This window comes from Alexandromys fortis, unplaced genomic scaffold (genome assembly GCF_014885135.2).
Source record: "Alexandromys fortis isolate MF-2015 unplaced genomic scaffold, M_Fortis_MF-2015_v1.1 scaffold_23, whole genome shotgun sequence".
In the NCBI taxonomy this organism is placed as follows: Eukaryota; Metazoa; Chordata; class Mammalia; order Rodentia; family Cricetidae; genus Alexandromys; species Alexandromys fortis.
In genome coordinates this window covers 3,856,259-3,875,591 of record NW_026067907.1, presented here as the reverse complement: position 1 = coordinate 3,875,591, position 19,333 = coordinate 3,856,259, and the positions used below count along the sequence as shown (strand labels likewise).

Below are 19,333 nucleotides of genomic sequence, written 5' to 3'. Positions count from 1 at the left end.
GGGTAACTCCTGCCATGTCCTTGTTTTCTAAAGTAAGGAGGTGTTGCCAGTCATCCCCTTGTTCCTGCTGATCTAGCAATAGCAGAAGTGGGCGCATGGACTTTCCACTTCTTCATCAGGCCCACAGTGGTTTGGTTCCCCAATAGCTTTTCTCCTCTTTTTTAAGTAACTACCAGAAATATAAACAGCATGTGAGTCAGTTGTAATTAACACATCTTACGAGTAGAAGAGGGAGTAAAATTCTCCCACGCATAAAAAAAAGATCTGAAGTTTCCATTTCTTTCCTGATTCCCCAGATGTCAGAGAGGACAGAAGTCTTAATTTGTCTTCTCTCTGTACTTGGATGTAAGCCCGAATGGTCTTTCCCCATTGCCTTTCCCACCTAATGAGAAAGCCTTCCATTTCCACTTGGAAGTGTGGAGAAGCTGCTGAGCAATTCTGTCTCACCCAACCTATGTCATAATAAAATCTATCCACTTGGGGTATTATAACAATTGGGAGAATGATTCTAAAGCGTTCCGTTGGGAAGCCAGACACTTCTTGAGTTGAGGTTTTTTATATGCCATCCCTTTGTGGTTCATTTTTTCAAATACTGCAAAGCTTGCAGCACGAAAGAGCCTTAGGAACTCTCCAAAGGCTAAACAGAGAGTGATCCTGAAGCTGACTGTGCGGGCATTGCTTAAAAACGGCAGCCATCATACATGTAAACTACACCTGGAATCCGTGATCTTCTAGGTTTGTGAATTTTCCTGGCCTCACCAGGCTTTCTCGAACCTGCCTTAAACTAAGGTTAGCAATATGTGTCCTGTTTCACAAAGCTACTACTGAGAAAAATTTTTTGAGGAATATAAAACAGCACTAACAAATAATATCGAAACACTTCGCAAAGTTGAAAGTTCTTAAGTCAAGAGACAAAATTATGGCATATTTAAAGATCTAAAATGGTTTTTATTCACAATTGTACAACTAGACAGCCCTTGGAATTCTTTCAAAGAACCCTGAACACAAAATGTCAGGCATTGTTTATGACAAGAAAAGAAAAGTGATCTAGAGACAATCTAGTTGATTATAGCCAGGTGTTTTGCTTTACTTGCGTTAGTTGGTCTCCTGCTATTGATTAAAGCTGGGGTGCTATTATCTGGTGGACATTCAGCTGTTTGTTCAAAAGTCTCATCCCTAAATTCGGTTTTCAGCTGGCTTACCTATTCAAAGAGCCTACAGGTCTCTAAATTCTGAGGCATGCTATGGCTGGATGCAAGTTAACATCTTCAGGAAAATAAGCCAAATTCAGACAAGAATAATGCAAGATATTTTTTCCTACTACATATAGGAAGGGGAAAAAGTTGGAAGTAAAAGAACTATTATGAGTGGACAAGACAATGGAGCGGGGGAAAACTGATGGTTATAGAGGGAGTAAGTATGATCATGGTAGTTATGGGCATATGTGGGAAAAGTCACAAACAAGCCCATAACTTTGTAAAATGAATACACACTAATTTTGTAAAAGGTGAGGTCTCTCCTCAGCTTGGTGGGTCAGAAGAGTCGGAATTCTAGTGACTAGCGCTCCCCACAAACCTGGATGAGATCAGGTACCCGGGTGAAACTCCTTCAGCTGACAAATCATTGCTATGGTAACTGGCTGCAGCTGACAGCAAGCTGACCTCACGCCATGCCATGCATCATACACAGGGTGGCCACTCTATGAGGCACTCACATTTTGAGCTACTTAATAGAAGAAAACACTGAGACTGAGAGAAGAGGCGTGAGGAAATAAAAATAAACTGCCAACAGGAAACAATTCACCATCTTTCCCGTCTAGCCCTTGAAAGGCCTATGGAGCCTCCCAGAGGCAGGGCTACAAGGCCACGCCCATCAGACACGCCCACCCTCCGACCCCGCCCCTCTCCGCACCCAGCCTGCACCGCTCTCGGCCGGACGCGGTCGTAGTCTCCCGGTACTGACAGACTTCCTGTTAGTATTCGTCATTTCCGGTAGGTTTCTCCAACCAATAAGACGGCCTTGGAGGCGGGCCATCGTCTCCAGGCCCGCCTTCCCCCGGGGTGGAACCTTCAAGCCGCTGCACGGGGGCCCGGCCTGCGCGTGTCGGCCTCATGGCTTCCGCGGGGAAGCTCGGCTCTTTCCGCCTTCCCCCGTTGCCCACCATTCGGGAGATCATTAAGTTGTTCGGACTGCGAGCGGTGAAGCAGCTCTCCCAGAATTTCCTCCTGGACTTGAGGCTGACAGGTGGCGGAGTCGTCATTTCGCCCGGGGATTCCGAGGGGCGCGGGCGGGTGATGGACCCGGGCTGGACGGGCGGCTATCAGTCAAGCGCTCCCCCGACCGCTCGGAGCTCGCTGCTCCTGGAACCCGGGAGCGCGACGTGAAGCCTCGGGCCGAGGCGACGCTCCGCGGTGGACGGCTCTACCTGTCGGAGTTGCTTCCCGCGCTCTTTATACTGAGCGGGATTTAATTTAGTGTTTCTCTTTACCCTGTTCCCAGTCTGTCCGTCATAACTGTGCGCCAGCTAGTTTCTCAGCACTTGCGGAACAGAGGCAGGAGGATTGCCGCCAGTTAGAGACAGACCCTATTTCAAAACCGTAATCCGAAATAGTGAATAGGATACATGTTCACTTCTTGAGTCTGAGACTCCCTCTAGGGAATGGATGTTCGCTCTGTAAATGCATACTAAGCAAACAGTGCAAACAGCTACCTTGTGCCAACGCTTGACTATGATACTGCAACTGCCTTGAGTTTGCAGTTTAGTAAATTGACCTCTTCGTGCCTCTTAAAAGTCACTTTTATACGGTGAAATTTACATAGGGTGAAGGTCACCAGTCTGACACCCAAGTTTTGTTGAGTTTTCACAGGTGTTTGTTGATTTCCCTACCTCCACATGTTAGTGATGCTTTCTGCAAGGTGTGATTGTGAGAATGTGGTTGCAAATAAGGGCACTAATTGACGGAGTACTAAGATTTTACCCCTCTCCCTACGTTTAAAAGGGACACCCCCCCAAAACAATTTTGATTACATGATGCATGGACCACAAGGCATAAATAAGTAGTTTCTTTCTCGAACTTGGAGCCTTTCTTCTGCCTGTAACAATATTAAATTAATGTAGGCAAAACCGTTAACCCCCTTAAGTTTTCTCAGCCTATATTTGATTAAAAGGTCAACAAGAACCTAAGATCACCCTCTGTTAGATTCTTTGGTTCCAGTGATAGCTAATACTATCCTCTCCCAGCCATGAGCAAATAGTAAATAGAAAGCACCATTCTCTGCTGAAAATACAATTGGTTTGTTTTTTTGTTTGTTTTGTTTTTTAAGACAGCCTCCTGTGTCTAAGCTGCAGCACGTGACTTTGCCTTGCTAATCATCTTGCCCTCACCTGCCAAATGCTTAAATCATAAGCACGTGCCACCGTGCTCACTCAGTTAATGGCTGCTCCGTAGGGACCCCAAGCCTCTGTCAGATTGATTACTCCCCCAGCCATTTAATTTGCGTTCTCTCTCGTGCCTCCCCCGGAGTAAGTTCCAGGTTCTAGGGTTCCTTTATCCACTCCTTTTTGTGGGAACCGAAGTGAAAGGAGATAAAGGTACTTGTTCTGGTGAGCTCGGGTGGAGCGAGTTTGAAACTCAGACTTAGGGATTTGACGCTGCATCTTTGGCGTCTGGGTGTATTTAAGTGTTCCTGTGGGGCTTCGGAATGAAACCACCGCCCCACCTGTTGCTGCTTTCCCGTTTTAAAACAGAATATGAAGTTCGTAGTTCTCCCTCTGAATAAATTATTCTCCATCCCTTTGAGAGAACAATTGGTAATCTGTAACAAAACAAGGATTGATTTTGGAAGCCACACCTGGGATGGAATTCCTCTCTGCCATTTGCTTTTCTTCATGATGTTTGATGTGTAGTTCAGATAATAATAGAATTGTAAGAGAATGTGAATATGTCACCCAAAACAGCCGGTTGGGGGGTGCTGGCTGATTCCCTTTCTGGACTTATTTGGTAGTGGGTAAGCAACATTTTGCTTTTAAGTTTACCTAAATTGATCATCAGTATCCATCCTGGAGCTGTGCAGTGTCCGTATGCAGTGGCGTGTTTTCAGTGGTAAAATTTCCAGTGTCCAGGGCGCTCCATTGTGTTTCACAGAGTGATGAGTTGCAGTGAACTCTTAGTCTACCCTGTCCTGTGATGTCTTAGCTTCTGCTAACTTGACAAACTGAAGCAATAGTAGTTTCTTCTCAACATGTGTGTTGCAGGCCTTAAAATTTCAAGTTGTAAATCCAAACCTTTTTCCGGAAACAATCAAGAATTCAAATTTCAGAGTCTAGTCGGCATTGGTTGTGATTGTCATCCTGACCTCCAAATAACTCTGGGGGAAAACAGGGATGTCTGCATCCTCCTTTTGGATTTTTGCTGATGACAATGGGAGGATGAATGTGAAAATAATCAGCTATTTGATGTCGCAGGGCTATAGTGAAGTGCCGCCTGGTCATCTAGCCAGTCTTAGGAACTGATTGGTTGGGTGGAGAAAGAAAATACAATATTGTCGGAATACTGGTCACAGTACAGTGATGTAGAAAATTGTTATGTGTTGGTTCAGAGTGAGAGCTAAATAATTAATAGTAACTGTTGGATATTCTTAGGAAAGTTGCCGTGATAATAAAGTGAACTCTTTTCTTTTTAGACAAAATCGTCAGGAAAGCTGGCAGTCTAGAAGATGTTTATGTTTATGAAGTGGGCCCCGGGCCTGGGGGAATCACAAGATCCATTCTCAATGCCAATGTTGCGGAACTTCTGGTGGTTGAAAAGGACACTCGATTTATTCCAGGATTACAGGTGAGATAATTTAAAAGTGTCTTTTTTAGCAAGCAAGACTGAGTGAAATCTTAGGCCTTGGTCTGAAGTCCCCGAGGTGACTGAGGCCTCTGCAGCCCTCCCGGTCCTAGCCCACAAGTTAGAGTTCTGTCATCTAGAGAAGTCTAGAAAACTGTGTGATATACAGGAATACCACATGGTCTTTACACATAGATGCTAAATAATCATTTCTATAGTTTTGTTTATTTCTACGCAGTGCATATTATGGCCCAGTTCTATAGAAATAAATAAAAATAAATGTCAACAATGACCAATTGCTTTTACTTTGGAGAACTTTAGGTTCCAAAAAGTATTTTCACACACAAAAGATGAACAAGATACATGCTGGGGCCTCATCAAGAGGAATTAGTTGTTGAGTTCAAGCACTTTTACAAGAGAATTTTCATGCATAAAGAAGTTGCACGACTTAGAACCGTGGATGAGGTTTGAGTGAGACTTGCAGACGCAGGTGCTCTTACGGGGAAATAGATGAAGGCCTGGGGAATTTCACCTGAACTGTGAGAATCCAGAGTGGGTGTCTTCAGTTTGCCATCACGGTTAGCAGTAGAGAAGAGACCTGACTTGGTTATTGTAGGAAAAGAATAAGACAAGTAAGTGGAAATTAAAGGAGACAGGTTTGAGGGTTGGTGTGGGAGGTTCTTCTGTCTATGTGTTGCTTTTATTGGTTAATAAATAAAGAACTGCTTTGAGCCTGTGGCAGGGAAGAACAGAACTAGGTGGGGAAAACTAAATGGAATGCTGGGAGAAAGGGAGTCAGAGAGAAGTCATGGAGCCACCACCAGAGACAGACTCTGGGACCTTCACCCAGTAAGCCACAGCCATGTGGCGATACACAGATTAATGGAGATAGGTTAAATTAATATGTAAGAGTTATCTCCAAAGCTACAGAGTAAACCCTGTCTTGAAAAAAAACAAACAAAAAAAAAAGTTAGCCAATAAGAAGGTAGAGCTAATGGGCCAAGCAGTGATTTAATTAATATGGTTTCTGTATGATTATTTCGGGGCTAAGCAGCTGGGAACTAACTAGTGGCCTCCCTCCTACAAAGAGTTTGAAATAAGGGGGATGTGGAGTTTTTAAAGCATTGGCAAACAATGGGACAGATCATATCAGGAATCTTTTAAAGAAATTCCTCAAAAGAGTCTCTTGATGACTGGCCTTTGATTCCTATGTAATTCTCAAACTTTGAAAGAGCCTTGAGCTTTAGACCCATTTGAGTAGCAATTTATTACATGACTTTAACAGAACAATAAAATTACCCACTGTTCTTCTACTTTTAAAAAAAATGGTTTAAAAATAGTATGTTCAAATACTTATCTGTATATGTTAGAATAGTTTTGAGAAATTTTGTTAAAATCTAGGATTTTAGCTTGGCATGTTGGCACAGGCCTTTAATCCTAGCACTCAGGAGGCGGAGGCAGGCAGATCTCTGAGTCTGAGGCCAGTCTGGTTTACAGATTGAGTGCCAGGACAGGCTCCAAAGCTACACAGAGAACTTTATCTTGAGAAACCCCCAGTAAAATAAAATAAAATGTAGCATTTTAGTCGGGCAATGGTGTTGCACACCTTTAACCACAGGTGATCTCTTGAGTTCAAGATCAATTGGTCTATAGATCAAGTTCCAAGACAGGGATACACAAAGAAACTTTGTCTCAAAAGCAAAACAAAACCAAAACAATAATAAAATCTAGGATTTTATTGTAGGCAGAGTGTCTCAGCAGTCATTCCCAAATTACCACATGGAAATTTATTAATTATAAATGCCAATAGCTCAGACTTGTTACTAGCTAACTCTTACAACTTAAATTAACCCATTTATATTAATCTACATCCTGCCACATGGCCTTACCTCTCTTTCATCTTGCACCTCCTATTTCTTCATGTCTGGATGGCGACTCCTCTGGCTCCACCCTCCTTCCAGCATTCTCTCTGCCCCTAAAACCTTGCCTAACCATCAGCCAATCAGCTTTTTATTAACACTGAGAACAATACATATTTACAGTGTACAGAAGGATTATTTCACAGCATTTTGTGGCCACTGCTTTAGAAAACTAGTTTTCTCATTTTTCATTTTTCTCATCTGGCTTTGTCTGGTTTTCATGTGTGAGATAATTGCCTGATATTGACTTGTATCTAGTTTTGCCCGTCAGAATTCATTTCAGATTGCTGACTTAATTCTGGGAGTGATACATGCTAAGTGTTCTGGACCGTATGTGAAACTTAGTGGTGTGGGGTTTTGTTTTGTTTGCTTTAAGAACCACGTCCCCATTGGCAGTGAAAGCAGGAGTATTGATTTTGGTGGGATCATCTGGTGACAAAGATACTGACAACTGCTGTGTTCTTTGTGTTTATTCTTTTAGTCCTTAGCAGACACAGAGAGCATTAACTTCACTTTCATATTTCCCATCTGTGATGCATCTTCCCCATTAATCAGATGAATAAAATCTGTTAATTCCACATTAATTTATACATTATCCTCTGTTCATTAAAGATGTGTGAAGACCAAAGGGGCAGCCACCACCCTCCTCTTCTCCTCCAACACACTCCCTGGAGTCCCTGCCTCCTAACTCTTTACCTTGTTTTGTTAACTTTTTCAAAACTGACCACACTGTATCTGTATTGCTCTTGTTGTCAGTCTCGCCCCTTTAGAATGTCAGTGGCACAAGGATAAAGATCTGAGTCTTTATTCCTCTGTATCTATATCCGTATTTGACAGCGCCACAAAGCAGTGTCTCGTGTGGGAAATAAAGTCACCTGTGACTGTGTGTATACTGTAGCAGCTGACTAAATGTCATTGGGTAGTCAAAGCAAATAGTAACATTGGTTATTAAGAGGTTTTATACTTTTTAATATCAAAGATAATTCAGGATAAATCACAGGAAATGTACATTTGATTTCTTACCTGTTTCACAAGCAGCAAAATGAATTCTTAGTGTCTTCTTTGTGAGAAGGGAACTTGCCTTAAAAAGAAATGATAGGTACTAAATTATCAACTAGGCCTCTTTTTCCCGTAAAGAATGTTTCAATATGTAAAGCTGCGCTCTATTAGATGTCCTAAATTAATTATAAAATTGAGTAAAAGCAGAAATAGGGTGATATATTTTAAGGATTCCATTTTAGTGATCTCTAAGCTAATAGAATTATTTTTTAAAGAAAGTGTAATAATTTATAAAATATCTCTGGATGAAAGTCTGCCATTTGTAGCTTGATTCAGTTGTTACAACATAATCATGAGACAGCTGTAGGGGAAGAGGGTACCAAGTGATGCAGGTAATGTCCCTTCTGTGTATGGGAAAGGTACGTAAACCCATTCAGTGTGTGGAAGCAGCGTAGGTGATTTTTGTGGCAAGGGACACTCCTGTTCACTTCTGGCAGCCAGGATTAGCTTAGACTCTGTGATGAGGTGTGTGCCCATAGGTGGAAAACAGTATTTTGCCTCATTTTTTTTTTTTTTTTTTTTGTAGAATTGTTTAGTGTTTAGTGGATGCCTGACACTTGGAATTATTCAGTAAATCTTTCTGTTTTGCTTTTTGTTTTCCAAGATAGGATTGCTCTGTGTAGTTCAGGTTGGCCTAGAACTTTGTTGGCCAGGGTGGCCTTGAACTCAAATACCTGCCTGCCTGTGCTGGATTCAAAGGTGTGCACCACCATGCGTGATTTCAGTGAATCTTTATTAACATCAAGTTATTGCTTCCATGTCTTGGGCATCTCTGGTGATTTAAGATTGATCCAGGCGACTGCTGATAGCAAACTGCTTTCTGGTAATGTTGTACCACTCACGTTCTACAGTTCTTCCTCATTACAGTCATTTGTTTTTCTTCTGTTTTTGTGACTAAGGATTCTCTATGAAGGGGAGTAAGGAGATTTTATGTCTCAGGGAGCTCGAAGCTGGAGATAAGGTCAGAAACATGCCTCTCTTTGAGCGAGGAGTCCAGATTCTTCTTAACTTTTTCTTTCATACATTAGTAATTATGATAGCTAATATTTCAGAAGCATTATCCAGTAAATACTTTGTTTTACAGGTTTATTGCAATTTTATTGAGGCTTCATAAACCACACTTGTGGAAATACTCTAATTACTGACATGCTGTGGTCTTGTCCTCACACTAAAGATGATAAACATGGTCGTGAGAAGGACTTGTTCCTTGTAATAGATTTCTTCTTCCTCCCTTTGCTTATCCCTGGATAGCTGATCAGGAGCAAGATTTTTCTCCTCTTTTTTAGACTTATATATAACTAATAATTTTGTATATACTTTGTAATTAATGCTGTATATATTTGTGCTTTTTCTCAGAATAATTATTTTCACGCATCCTGAGGTATTTGTCAGTAGCTTTCTGTGTTTGATGCTGTATAAACAGTCCACTGTGTAAATATACGAATTTTGTAGATACTCACCTTTTGATGGACTTTGTTAGCAACTGCACAGCAGGCCATTTGAATATTCGCATGCAGCTGTTTTGTAAATGCGTGCTTTTACTATTCTCCAGTGAAGACCGAGGGGTATACGGTCTGATGTCCTGCCTATGCTATTTTATGTTGCAAAACTACCAGACTGTTAAGGTAGCTATCCTATTTTCCACTCTGACCAGATGTAGCGGAGTGGCAGTTGCTGTGTGTGCTTGCACACCCTGGTGCAGTGAGCTTTTGGTGTGTTGTCTTTGTTTGAACCCTTCTGACTTGTAGGCAGTGGTTTCTTGTGGGTCTGCTAGTGTTTCCCCAGGACTGATGATTGCGTGTATCGCTTCCTCGTCACCTGTGCTTATTTGAGGAGTTATTTAGGTAGTTTTGCTTTTTAGTGGCGGTCCATTTGTCTGGTTAAATCTAGATTTATGGATCCGGCACATGCTGTGCTGATATTTTCTCAGCTATGGCTTCATTTTCTTGACAGTGTCGCTTGAAAAGAAATATAACTTTTACTAAGTACAAAGTTTGTCAGCTTTTTCCTTTAAATACGATTTTGTATCATATTTTTAGAATATTTGTGAAAACCAATTACTAAGACTTTAAAATAAATAAGTAAATAAATGTGACAGGCAGAGGCGGGCAGATCTGGAGTTTGAGGTCAGCCTGGTCTACAGGGTGAGTTTCAGGACAGGCAGGGCTATAAACAAACAAAATTTTCCTGTATTTGTGTTTTAATTGTTTTAGCTTTTAACTTTAGATCTTTGTTAATTAACTTGGTTTTTGTGTGTTGGGGCTAGGTAAAAGCTCAGAGATTCAGATTCTATTGCTCTTCTCTCTCTCTCTCTCTCTCTCTCTCTCTCTCTCTCTCTCTCTCTCTCTCTCATTTGTAGCTGTCTGCTTGTAGAATTGTCCCCTTGATGCTGATATTGACGCTGATATTGGAGTCCAGTTCATTCCACTGGTTATGTACGTTGTCTTTTGATTGAGATTAGGTTGAAACTAAAAATTAATTTAGGTGGGAATTCAGTAATGATAAAAAATCTTCTGACCTATGAATATTGTATATAAACTTATTTATGTTTTCTCTTGACACTGTTTTTATACTTCTTCGTGTGCAAATTTTGCACACACAGATTTACCCTTGAGAATTGCGTGCATTCAATGTTCTTGTACGTGATTCCAGTTTTTTTTACTTTCCAGTGGGCTGTTGCCATTGATTTCTTGAATGCTGACTTTGTATCCTGAAACTTTACTAAACTCATTTATCAGTGGCTACTTTGTAGATCTCTTATTATTTTATGTCTGTATTACCATGTCATTAAATAAAAACAGCTCTGCCTCCTCCATTCTTGGCAATCCCTTTGCGTGTGTTTTTTTCTGTCGCTGAGTGGGGACAGGAGTCGGAGTGCACAGCCTTGCCTTACTCTGACTCTGGAGAACATTCAGCCTTTACTGCTGTGATTATGGGGATTTTCCAGGTCACCTCCAGCAGAGGGAGGTCTCTTCTGCTCCTAGTTTGCTAAGGGATGCTGTTTTCTTTTTTATAATCAATGAATATTGAATTTGCAAAAAAAAAAATCCTTTTCCTAGTTTTATTGAAATGTTTTTCTTTTTGAGTCTGTTAATATGGTGACTTGTATTTATTTTTTTATTTAGTGTTAGCCCAACCAATCTTTAGTAATGCCACCTCTCCTTTTTATGATACAGGTCATTTATGTATACCTTTATTTTCTGATTGATCTGATTATAAATTAGTTGACTTTATTGATTACTAAAATACAGCTTTAATTTCTTTGACTGTTCTGTTTTCACTGTTGTTGGCATCTGCTCTGAAATCTGTCTGTTTACCTTGGGTTTATTTGTTCTGCTTTCTCTATGGCTACTGTAAGGTGGAAGCTGAGTCACTGGTCCGAAGCTTTTTCTGTTGTCTTAAAGATTAATGCCATAAATTTCTGCTTTGTCAGAAAACCACAAATTTTGAAGTGTTATGTTTTTAATTCCATTAAAAGTAATTTGTCTCATTCCTGTTTGTTTCACCCATTAATAACTATAATAGCTGATATTTATGAAAACTTGACCGATGAGTGCTTTGTTTCACAACCGCTTTTGAGATACTAAAGTTAAACATTTCAAAAGAAATTCAAAATTTCCTTTTAACCTCTGCATTTCTTTTGATTTGTATTTGACTTGTGGGCTATTTAGAAATCCATCATTTAATTTGCATTTTCCATATAGCTTTCTATTATTCTCATTTCATTGTGTTCAGAAGTTATACTTATAAGGCACATCATAGCAAATTTATTCAAATTGATTTTATGGTATAAGCACAATCTTAGTGTTTAATATGTAAAGTACACACAAAAGCCTGAAAATTCTTTTTGTATGCATATTTCACTTAGGGTTTAGGGAAGGAGAATATGTCTGGTGTCTCATTACCCATTTTAGGGTAGGAAGCTCAAGGGTTCTTCTCAACCGATTTGTTCTATGCTTACTTACTGGAATTTTAGAGCCACAGAGGAAACCATTGACTGTTTTAGTCTTGTCTCGGGCTTTTTGTGATAGGCATGGCAGAAAGCTCCCGGGTTGAGAAATGACAGAGGCTGGTGTGCAGATGTGAGCTGTGCTGGCCCTTGACCCCAGCTTACTGCTGAAATTTCTCCAGCTTCGCCTTTCCCTTCCACACCTGCTGACACACGAAGGTTCAGCACTGCCAAGGAAATTTACCTAGTCGCACGTATCCTTGAGTCCGTGATGGGGCTGGGCAAACAAGCTTCTACTACCGCTTCTTCTGCCCTGCTTGAGAAGCAAGTGCCAACTCTGGAGCCATATTCTCCTTTAAAAAGCAGGTATTGTAGCATCCACTTAAGTTGCTTCATAATAGTGGACTTCATCTATTTTGACATTCTTCAAAACAATACATTTTTTAACTTTCTAACTTTCTATTTATCATATCCCATATTATATGATTCTTCTAGTGTAGTAGGAAGCTGCTCATTCGTTTTCCAGCTGCCCGGACCCAAAATAATCACACAGAAATTATATTAATTGCAACACTCTTCGGTCAATAATGCAGCCATATTTCTAGCTAGCTTTTACATCTTGAATTAACCCATTTCTATTAATGTATGTATCAACAAGAGGCTATGACATACTGCTAAGGATCCAGCATCTGTCTCCTTAGGGAGCTACATGAGTCTCCCTGACTCTGCCTTCTTTTTACCTTTAGCTTTGCTTGGAATGTCTGCCATGCTCTATCCTACACTGCCATAGGCCCAAAGCAGCTTCTTTATGAACCAATGGTAACAAAACACATTCGCAGCATACAGAGGGGAATCCCACATCATTCTAGTGTTTGCTTTAGAGTTCTGCCTAGCCCTTCTGCTAGTATTTGTTTCAGTGGTATTTGGGTTCTGTTGCATGACAAATTAGGACGGAGGTAATTATGCTTAGCTCATACAGTGTTGGCTGCTCTGAGCCCCTTCCTGTGCGAAGGTGGCAGGAAACGTACCAAATAGCTATTCGATATAGTTCTTTTTGTTCTCGAGGAAATTTTAATTTTTGCCTAAGTTCCAAGAATTGCATGAGTTCTTTTCTCATCAATTTAAGTTGCCAAAAAGGTACCTGGGTCAAGCACGGTTCTACCCCCTGCAGAATGCTCTGGCTATTAGAGGGAAAATGCTTCTGCTTGTGTTATCTGACCTTTATAAAGGCACAGCCATTTCATTGTTCCATGTACCTTTTACAAAATCTACATGGAAAGAACGATTTTCTCTCTTGGGGACTTGGTATAATTACTTCTAACAGGGTAAGAATCGTATATGCCATTATGCAAGCCAGAAGCTCGCGGTTCTTCTGATAGTGTTAGCGGCAGTCAATTTTACATGTGCGCTTCTCTTATGATTTGATTTTCTACTCTTTTAAGCCTTAGTGAACATCTTTTACTCAGAGCCATTTCGCGTTGTGTTTTGGAAGAATATATTGAAAACCAATGTTAAAATAATAGACTAGCTTGTGAGTGGCTGTGTAGATGCCCACCTGTTAGCAGTGGGTTGTGCTCTGAACCCCTCTCCAGGTTTTGAAGTGTATGCTTGGGATGTTTTAGAAGCGTAAGAGTGATTTCTCTCACCCCACAATAGCATGACCTGATGAGAATATTTTTCCATTTTCTCTAATGGGGTAGGGAATCTGTGTGCTGTTGCTGAGTATCACTTTGGGTGTTTAAAGGGGCGTTTTCTATAATCATAATGGCAGTTCAGGTGGTTTGTCACCCTCACAGAGACCCCATACATGAGCTCATTCCCTCTACCATGAGGAGTTGGACGAGCAAAACTGAAGCTGCACAGTTGTCAAGGAGAAACAGACGGATTTGGGGTGTGATGGCTGGGCGTTAAACCTGAAGGGGAGTCCAGAAGAAATAGACTAGAAATGCAGCTTTGTAGTAGAAAATAGATTGCTGTCAGCTCTTAGTGTGTAGCTGTGTATGTGAGAGGATGGAAAAATAACATTTCAAACAGTTATCAGAACATGTTAATTAATGCCAGAGAGGCAGGTTTACATTGTTTTGCTTTAGTTGTAACTACTAATTACTTAATTACTTTTTATGTATATTGACGTTGTGTAACAGAAGCTTTCAGTTCTGCCTCTTTGTTTTTTGATATGCTAATTTGTTTTGTTTTAATTATGTGAAGCATAATTGCAGAAAAAAACTTAGTCTTCTCTATTATTGGTAAATGTTAGCATTAAATTCACTGTGTTTATAATGTTATCAAATATCCCATAACAACTCTCTCAGTTTTTAGTGTCTTGAAATAACTGTTTTCTACAACATATTATCTGAAACTGATGAGTTAAATTTTATCAAACCATGATGGCTTAAAATAATCTGAGTATATTAATGTCAGAGTTATGCAGTTATTTTTGATAAATAATCATGTCAAATTAACTGTCCTAAATTTAAAGTGCCCCCTCTTACTAAAACAGGCATTCCGCCTCTGCACTTCACACTGTTGTATAATCTTGCCTCACTTATTGCTAATGTAAATCTCTGCAGATTCCTCTGCCCCACAGATTTCGAGAGCCGCATCTACAGTTGCTTCAGCCCCGTGGATGCTGTGCAGTCGTGCGCTCTTTTGCTTATTAAAGGCGTGTTTACGCCTGCTGTGCACTGCTGTCGCTGTGGACTCTACTAAGTAGGCAAGAAACAGATCTTCCCTTAAGCAGCACACTTGTTAAAAGAGAGAAACCTACACGTGTGCGGCTGCGTAGCATGTTACAAGTGCTGTCAAGAACTGTGGGCGTGGCACAGTGTGAGCAGACGTGGAAGCCATCGTGTTATAGCCTGGCTCAGGTCTCCTCTCTGACACAGGATAAAGCAGAGGGGAAAGAATCTCCCTCTGGCCCCTTTCAACCTTCCTAGCAGTTGTTTGAAATGGACAGAAGGAAAGTGTTGGGCGGGGAGCTTTAAGGACATGAGGGAGGAAGAACCAAGAGGCAGAATTCTCCATGAACTTGTTGGCCATCCCTACAAAGCCCTATGCCATTTCTCAAATCTCAGCAACTGAGTTGGAGCCTGAGTACCCCGAGCAGTGAACTGAGGCAGTGTGGAGTGTGGTAGGGGTCACCCTTTCTCATGTAGTCTACCTCAGCAGTGACACTTCTCACTGTCAGTCAGTCCTGCGTTTTCAGCATGGTAAGCTCAGGACTGCACGGTTGTTTGTTTTTAATAAATTTATTTTACAACCCAGCCACAGTTTTCCCTCCCTCCATTCCTCCTAGTCCCTCCTCCAATTTCACCTCTGCTCCCATCCCCCAAGCCACTCCTCCGTTTCTATTTAGGAAAGGGCAGGTCTCCCCTGAGTATCAACCATACATGGCGTATCAAGTTTTAGGAAGACTACACACCTCCCCATGTGTTAAGGTTGGACAAGGCAACCCAGTATGGGGACTTGGGTCCCAAAGACCTGTAAAAGAGTCGGAGACAGTGGGAACAGAGGTGTCTTCAGCTGCATGGTTTTTACTTGACCGAGGATATCAAGAAGTAAGTTTTGTATTGGATGCAGGGGGACTTCACACCCAGTTCGGCTCAGCCTTGGGCTCATTTAAGCTAAGGCTGGCTTTTAGTATATGACGCTAAGGACTGAAGTTAAGGAGGAAAGGCCTAAGAGCGTTAAGGTTCTGTTTTTAGTTTCGTTTAGTGGGTCTGGAGTGGAATCCACAGAATTGTATTTCTGACAAGTATTCTATCACTGAGCGAAGTCCCAAGTCCTTGTTGTCTTTTGTGTTAAGAAAGACGGAAGAAGAAAAGGAAACAGACTATTGGAAATAGAAATAGCTGAGCAGTAACTGGTGTGGAAGCATGCGGGACTGTTCAAGTGACAGTGACTGCGGTTCAGGAAAGCAAGGATGAGTCAGAGAGTGTCTCAGATTGTCAGGTGCCGCCTGGCACAGCAAGGGACTGTCTACTTAGTTTGAATGTACTCGAAGAGTCCATTAACAGTTTGGTTTACATGCAGATTCTTCTCTGTACATTTGCTATGCAGGCTCAGTTGACTTAACTCATTTTCATACACTTTGCTCTTGATTTTCAGTATTTCACTCTAAGGTTTCTTAGTATGTTATGTTAACTCTGACCGTGCAGAAACACAAGTCATTCTGACTATCAAGTTAGACTGGTATGCTATGCTTTAAATCCTAAGCTGTCACACTAGTCTCTGCTACTATATGTTCCCCTTGTTGTGATAAGCGGAAACACAGTAGTTACACTGGGCACAGTGTCCTGTTGGTTCACCTAGTGTTTGCTTTTCCCAGCGATTAAATGCTTTTGCTGCCCTGAAGTTTATGAGCTGATTTTATTGACCTTTTGTAAACCAGATGCTTTCTGATGCAGCACCGGGAAAACTGAGGATTGTCCATGGAGATGTGCTGACGTACAAGGTAGAAAAGGCTTTTCCAAACCATATTAGGAGACAGTGGGATGAAGGTAAGTGCCTTTGGGTTGGTTTGTTTGTTTTGGTGGAAGTGGCAGGGGTATGTGTGTCTGTGTTTGGTTTTGTTTTGGTCATATCACAGATAATTTGTTTCAGCTATCACCTATCATAATAAAGTGCTTGCTTTTACATATTTATGTGAAAACTACCTAAACAGAATTAAATAATGTGCATTGTAATTTTCTCTGCTTTCCTACTTTCTTTTTTTTTTATTAAATCCTTCTAATTTTAATTATTTGGATAAAAATGACTATACATTTTTTCCCTACTCCCCTCCTTCTTACAGAATTTTTTTTTTTAAGACAGAGTCTCATGCTGTAGCCAAGGGTGGTCACTCCTCATATAGCCCAGGCTGATCTTGAACTTGAGAAGTCTCCTGCTTTAGCCTACAAGTGCTGGCATTACAGGCATGCACTACCATACCTGGTTGAGTTTTCCCTAATTTTAATTTCCTTGTTTCAAGTATTCAAGTTGTAGTTTCTATGCAAATAAATTCTGTATTTTTATGACACTATACCAAGTATTGGTAACTATTTTTCAAATGTAAACCAGGCCACTCACAGACCTTTATCTCGTCTTCCTTTGTCTTCATAGTAGTGACTCTGACCAGCCCAGGCACTCCTCCTTCAAGGACAGATGTTTAGTAGGACCCTACAGTGTCCTGGAAGTGCAGATGACACAGGGCATGTGGACTGCTAGCAGAAACTCTGAGAATAAGTGGAAGAGGGCTTTTGCAGATCTAGCTGCTCCTGTGTGTCTCCCCGGGGTCAGGCTCCTCCAGAGGAACTCGTATTTCTAGTCAGTGGTTTCTTAGCACAGAGCCCCCAGTAGGACCACAGTCACCCTTCTGGTTCATCCATTTAGTGTCATATGTCACCTTCATGTCTCCATGGTTGTTGGGCTCCACCATTCTCCTCGACCTTTGGAAACTAACTGTTCTTTGTCAGTAGCTTGAGGGTTTGGAGTTTGTTTGTAGCATTTTGTTTTGTTTTTGATTTCTAGCCCACTTGTTTGTTTGATACTGAGATGTTTCTTTTACTGCATCTTCTCATGCTGCTAAGGATTTGTCTAGATTACCTATTCCTTTGGTTTTATTTCCCTCCTAAGCATTCAAATTTTAGGCTCAGCTTGTACCCCCCTCCTGGGTCTCTGATGGTCTGGCAAACCCCATGGGCACTTTAAACTCAGTGTATCTAAGGAAAGTCGCCTTTTCCTTCAAAACACCTCATTTTATGAACTTTTCTAGAACCCTTTCATCTATAAATACAAAGCTAATTGTGGAAACAATTACATTTTAAGAGAACTGAAAAATGCCAAGTCGTGTGTTTTCATTTGCCTTTATTTGATTATCATACTTCAATGTCAATGAAGCTATTAAGATCATACTCAGAATATGTCCATGTACTCATTCCAAATTGTCTTCTCCCCCAACCAAACAGATCCTCCAAATGTACACATCATTGGAAATCTGCCTTTCTGTGTCTCAACTCCCCTGATCATCAAGTGGCTTGAAAATATCTCTCTCAGAGATGGACCCTTTGTCTATGGCAGAACCCAGATGACGTTAACATTTCAAAAGGAGGTAGCGGAGGTCAGTCTTGTCTTTTTCTGGATATTTCATTGTATGGTCAAATTTCCAAACCAAATACTACTTCGTATTTATTACTGGCTGTGTTTTCCAAGTTAATACTTTTCCATTACACGTGGAAAAACACATCCAGAAGTTAAGACATGTAATGAAGATAGCAGACACAACCACTAGATGCTCCCAGTGGAGACCTTGTGTGTTCAGCACAAGGCCTACACTGCCGTAGACAAAATCCAAGAGAAATGAGAGCTGCAAGATGTTGATTTTACATTCATATGTTGGGAGTGGGCTGTGCCATCTTCAGATTGATCCTCCGCAATCCTTAGGATGACAGTGAAAAGATATCATAAATTTGGCACCCGATTACCCACCCCACTGCACACGTGTGCTCACACACACCCCTCATTTGATGCCTGCTATGCCTGCATTCTCATGGCCTGAGTGTTCTGAATTTATGAAGTGAATCTCCAGGGTGGACAAGGGTAGCTTGCAAGATAAGACAGCGAGGGCGAGCGTAGGGACAGATCTGCACTTGCAAACTCACTCTGACTCCATCTCCCCGTTACCAAGGTAATAAGGACTGAGTTTGGGATTGTTCCCCTCTGTAGTCTTGATAATAGATTTGTACCCATGTGTGTCATGTGCTTTAGGTTTGTCCACTCTTAAGCTCCATTTTAAAGGAGTCATCCAATACGTGTGTTTATTGTAAACATCTTAGTAGGATTCACACATGTGCTTATAGTTATCCTTTATTTATATTGCTCTCTGTCTTGGCTAAGCTTTCACTCTCGTAATCTGTCCAGTCTCATTGTTGGGGACCCAGGGTTTATATCAGTGCTTTACTATTGTGAACAGAACTGTCCGGAAAGTTCTTAGGCACAAGGGCCAGTTTGGGACAAGATATGTGCCCAGGAGCTTCAGTCTTGGTAGGTAATGCTTTACCATTTTTGTAGGTCATCAGACCTTTATACTCCTGTATAACAGTGTGTGCATGAGTTCATTTTGCTCCGTATTTTTGCCAGCTCCTGGTCTTACTAGACCTACACATTTTTTATTAACCTAGGGAAGTTGGTGTATTGTGCTGAGTTTTAATGAAATGGGGCACCGTTGCAGCTTGGGGTCACTTGAGTGTTTTACATTGAACTGCTAATCTTTCTGTTGGATTGTCTTGTGTTTGCTGGTATTCTCTGTACTAATGCAGTATACTTCAAATTGCCTTTCTCTGTGCTTATATTGTCCTTGTCTTTTTACAGTATCTTGAGAGTTAGACATTTAGTTTTTTTAACTTTTTTACTGACATGTATTAATTATACAAAATGATGGGCTTCTTTGTGACGCATTCTCACACACATATGTACTTTGGTTCTGCTCACACACAGACACACCCCATTACCTGCTCGTCTTTCCCCACTTTCCCACTGATCTCCTTTCTTGAAGATTAGACATTCTTAATTTTTAATTTGTGGTTGCTTCATATCTG

The 19,333-nt window shown here is 41.0% G+C and overlaps 1 protein-coding gene across 2 annotated transcripts in view; it reads left to right on the top strand.

The window, feature by feature from the left end:
* Positions 1 to 2,050: 2,050 nt before the first annotated feature.
* The window catches only part of Tfb1m (transcription factor B1, mitochondrial), a 39,156-nt gene continuing 21,873 nt past the window's right edge, over positions 2,051 to 19,333 (top strand). The window contains exons 1-4 of one of the 2 annotated variants that reach the window (XR_007590658.1): positions 2,051 to 2,244; positions 4,684 to 4,835; positions 16,150 to 16,258; positions 17,705 to 17,856. Coding sequence is in view for 1 of the 2 variants with exons in the window: in XM_050135827.1 (XP_049991784.1) it covers positions 2,112 to 2,244; positions 4,684 to 4,835; positions 16,150 to 16,258; positions 17,705 to 17,856 (546 nt within the window). In the remaining variant the exon portion in view is untranslated. The remainder of the gene's footprint in view (positions 2,245 to 4,683; positions 4,836 to 16,149; positions 16,259 to 17,704; positions 17,857 to 19,333) is intronic. The other variant, XM_050135827.1, reaches the window with a different exon arrangement.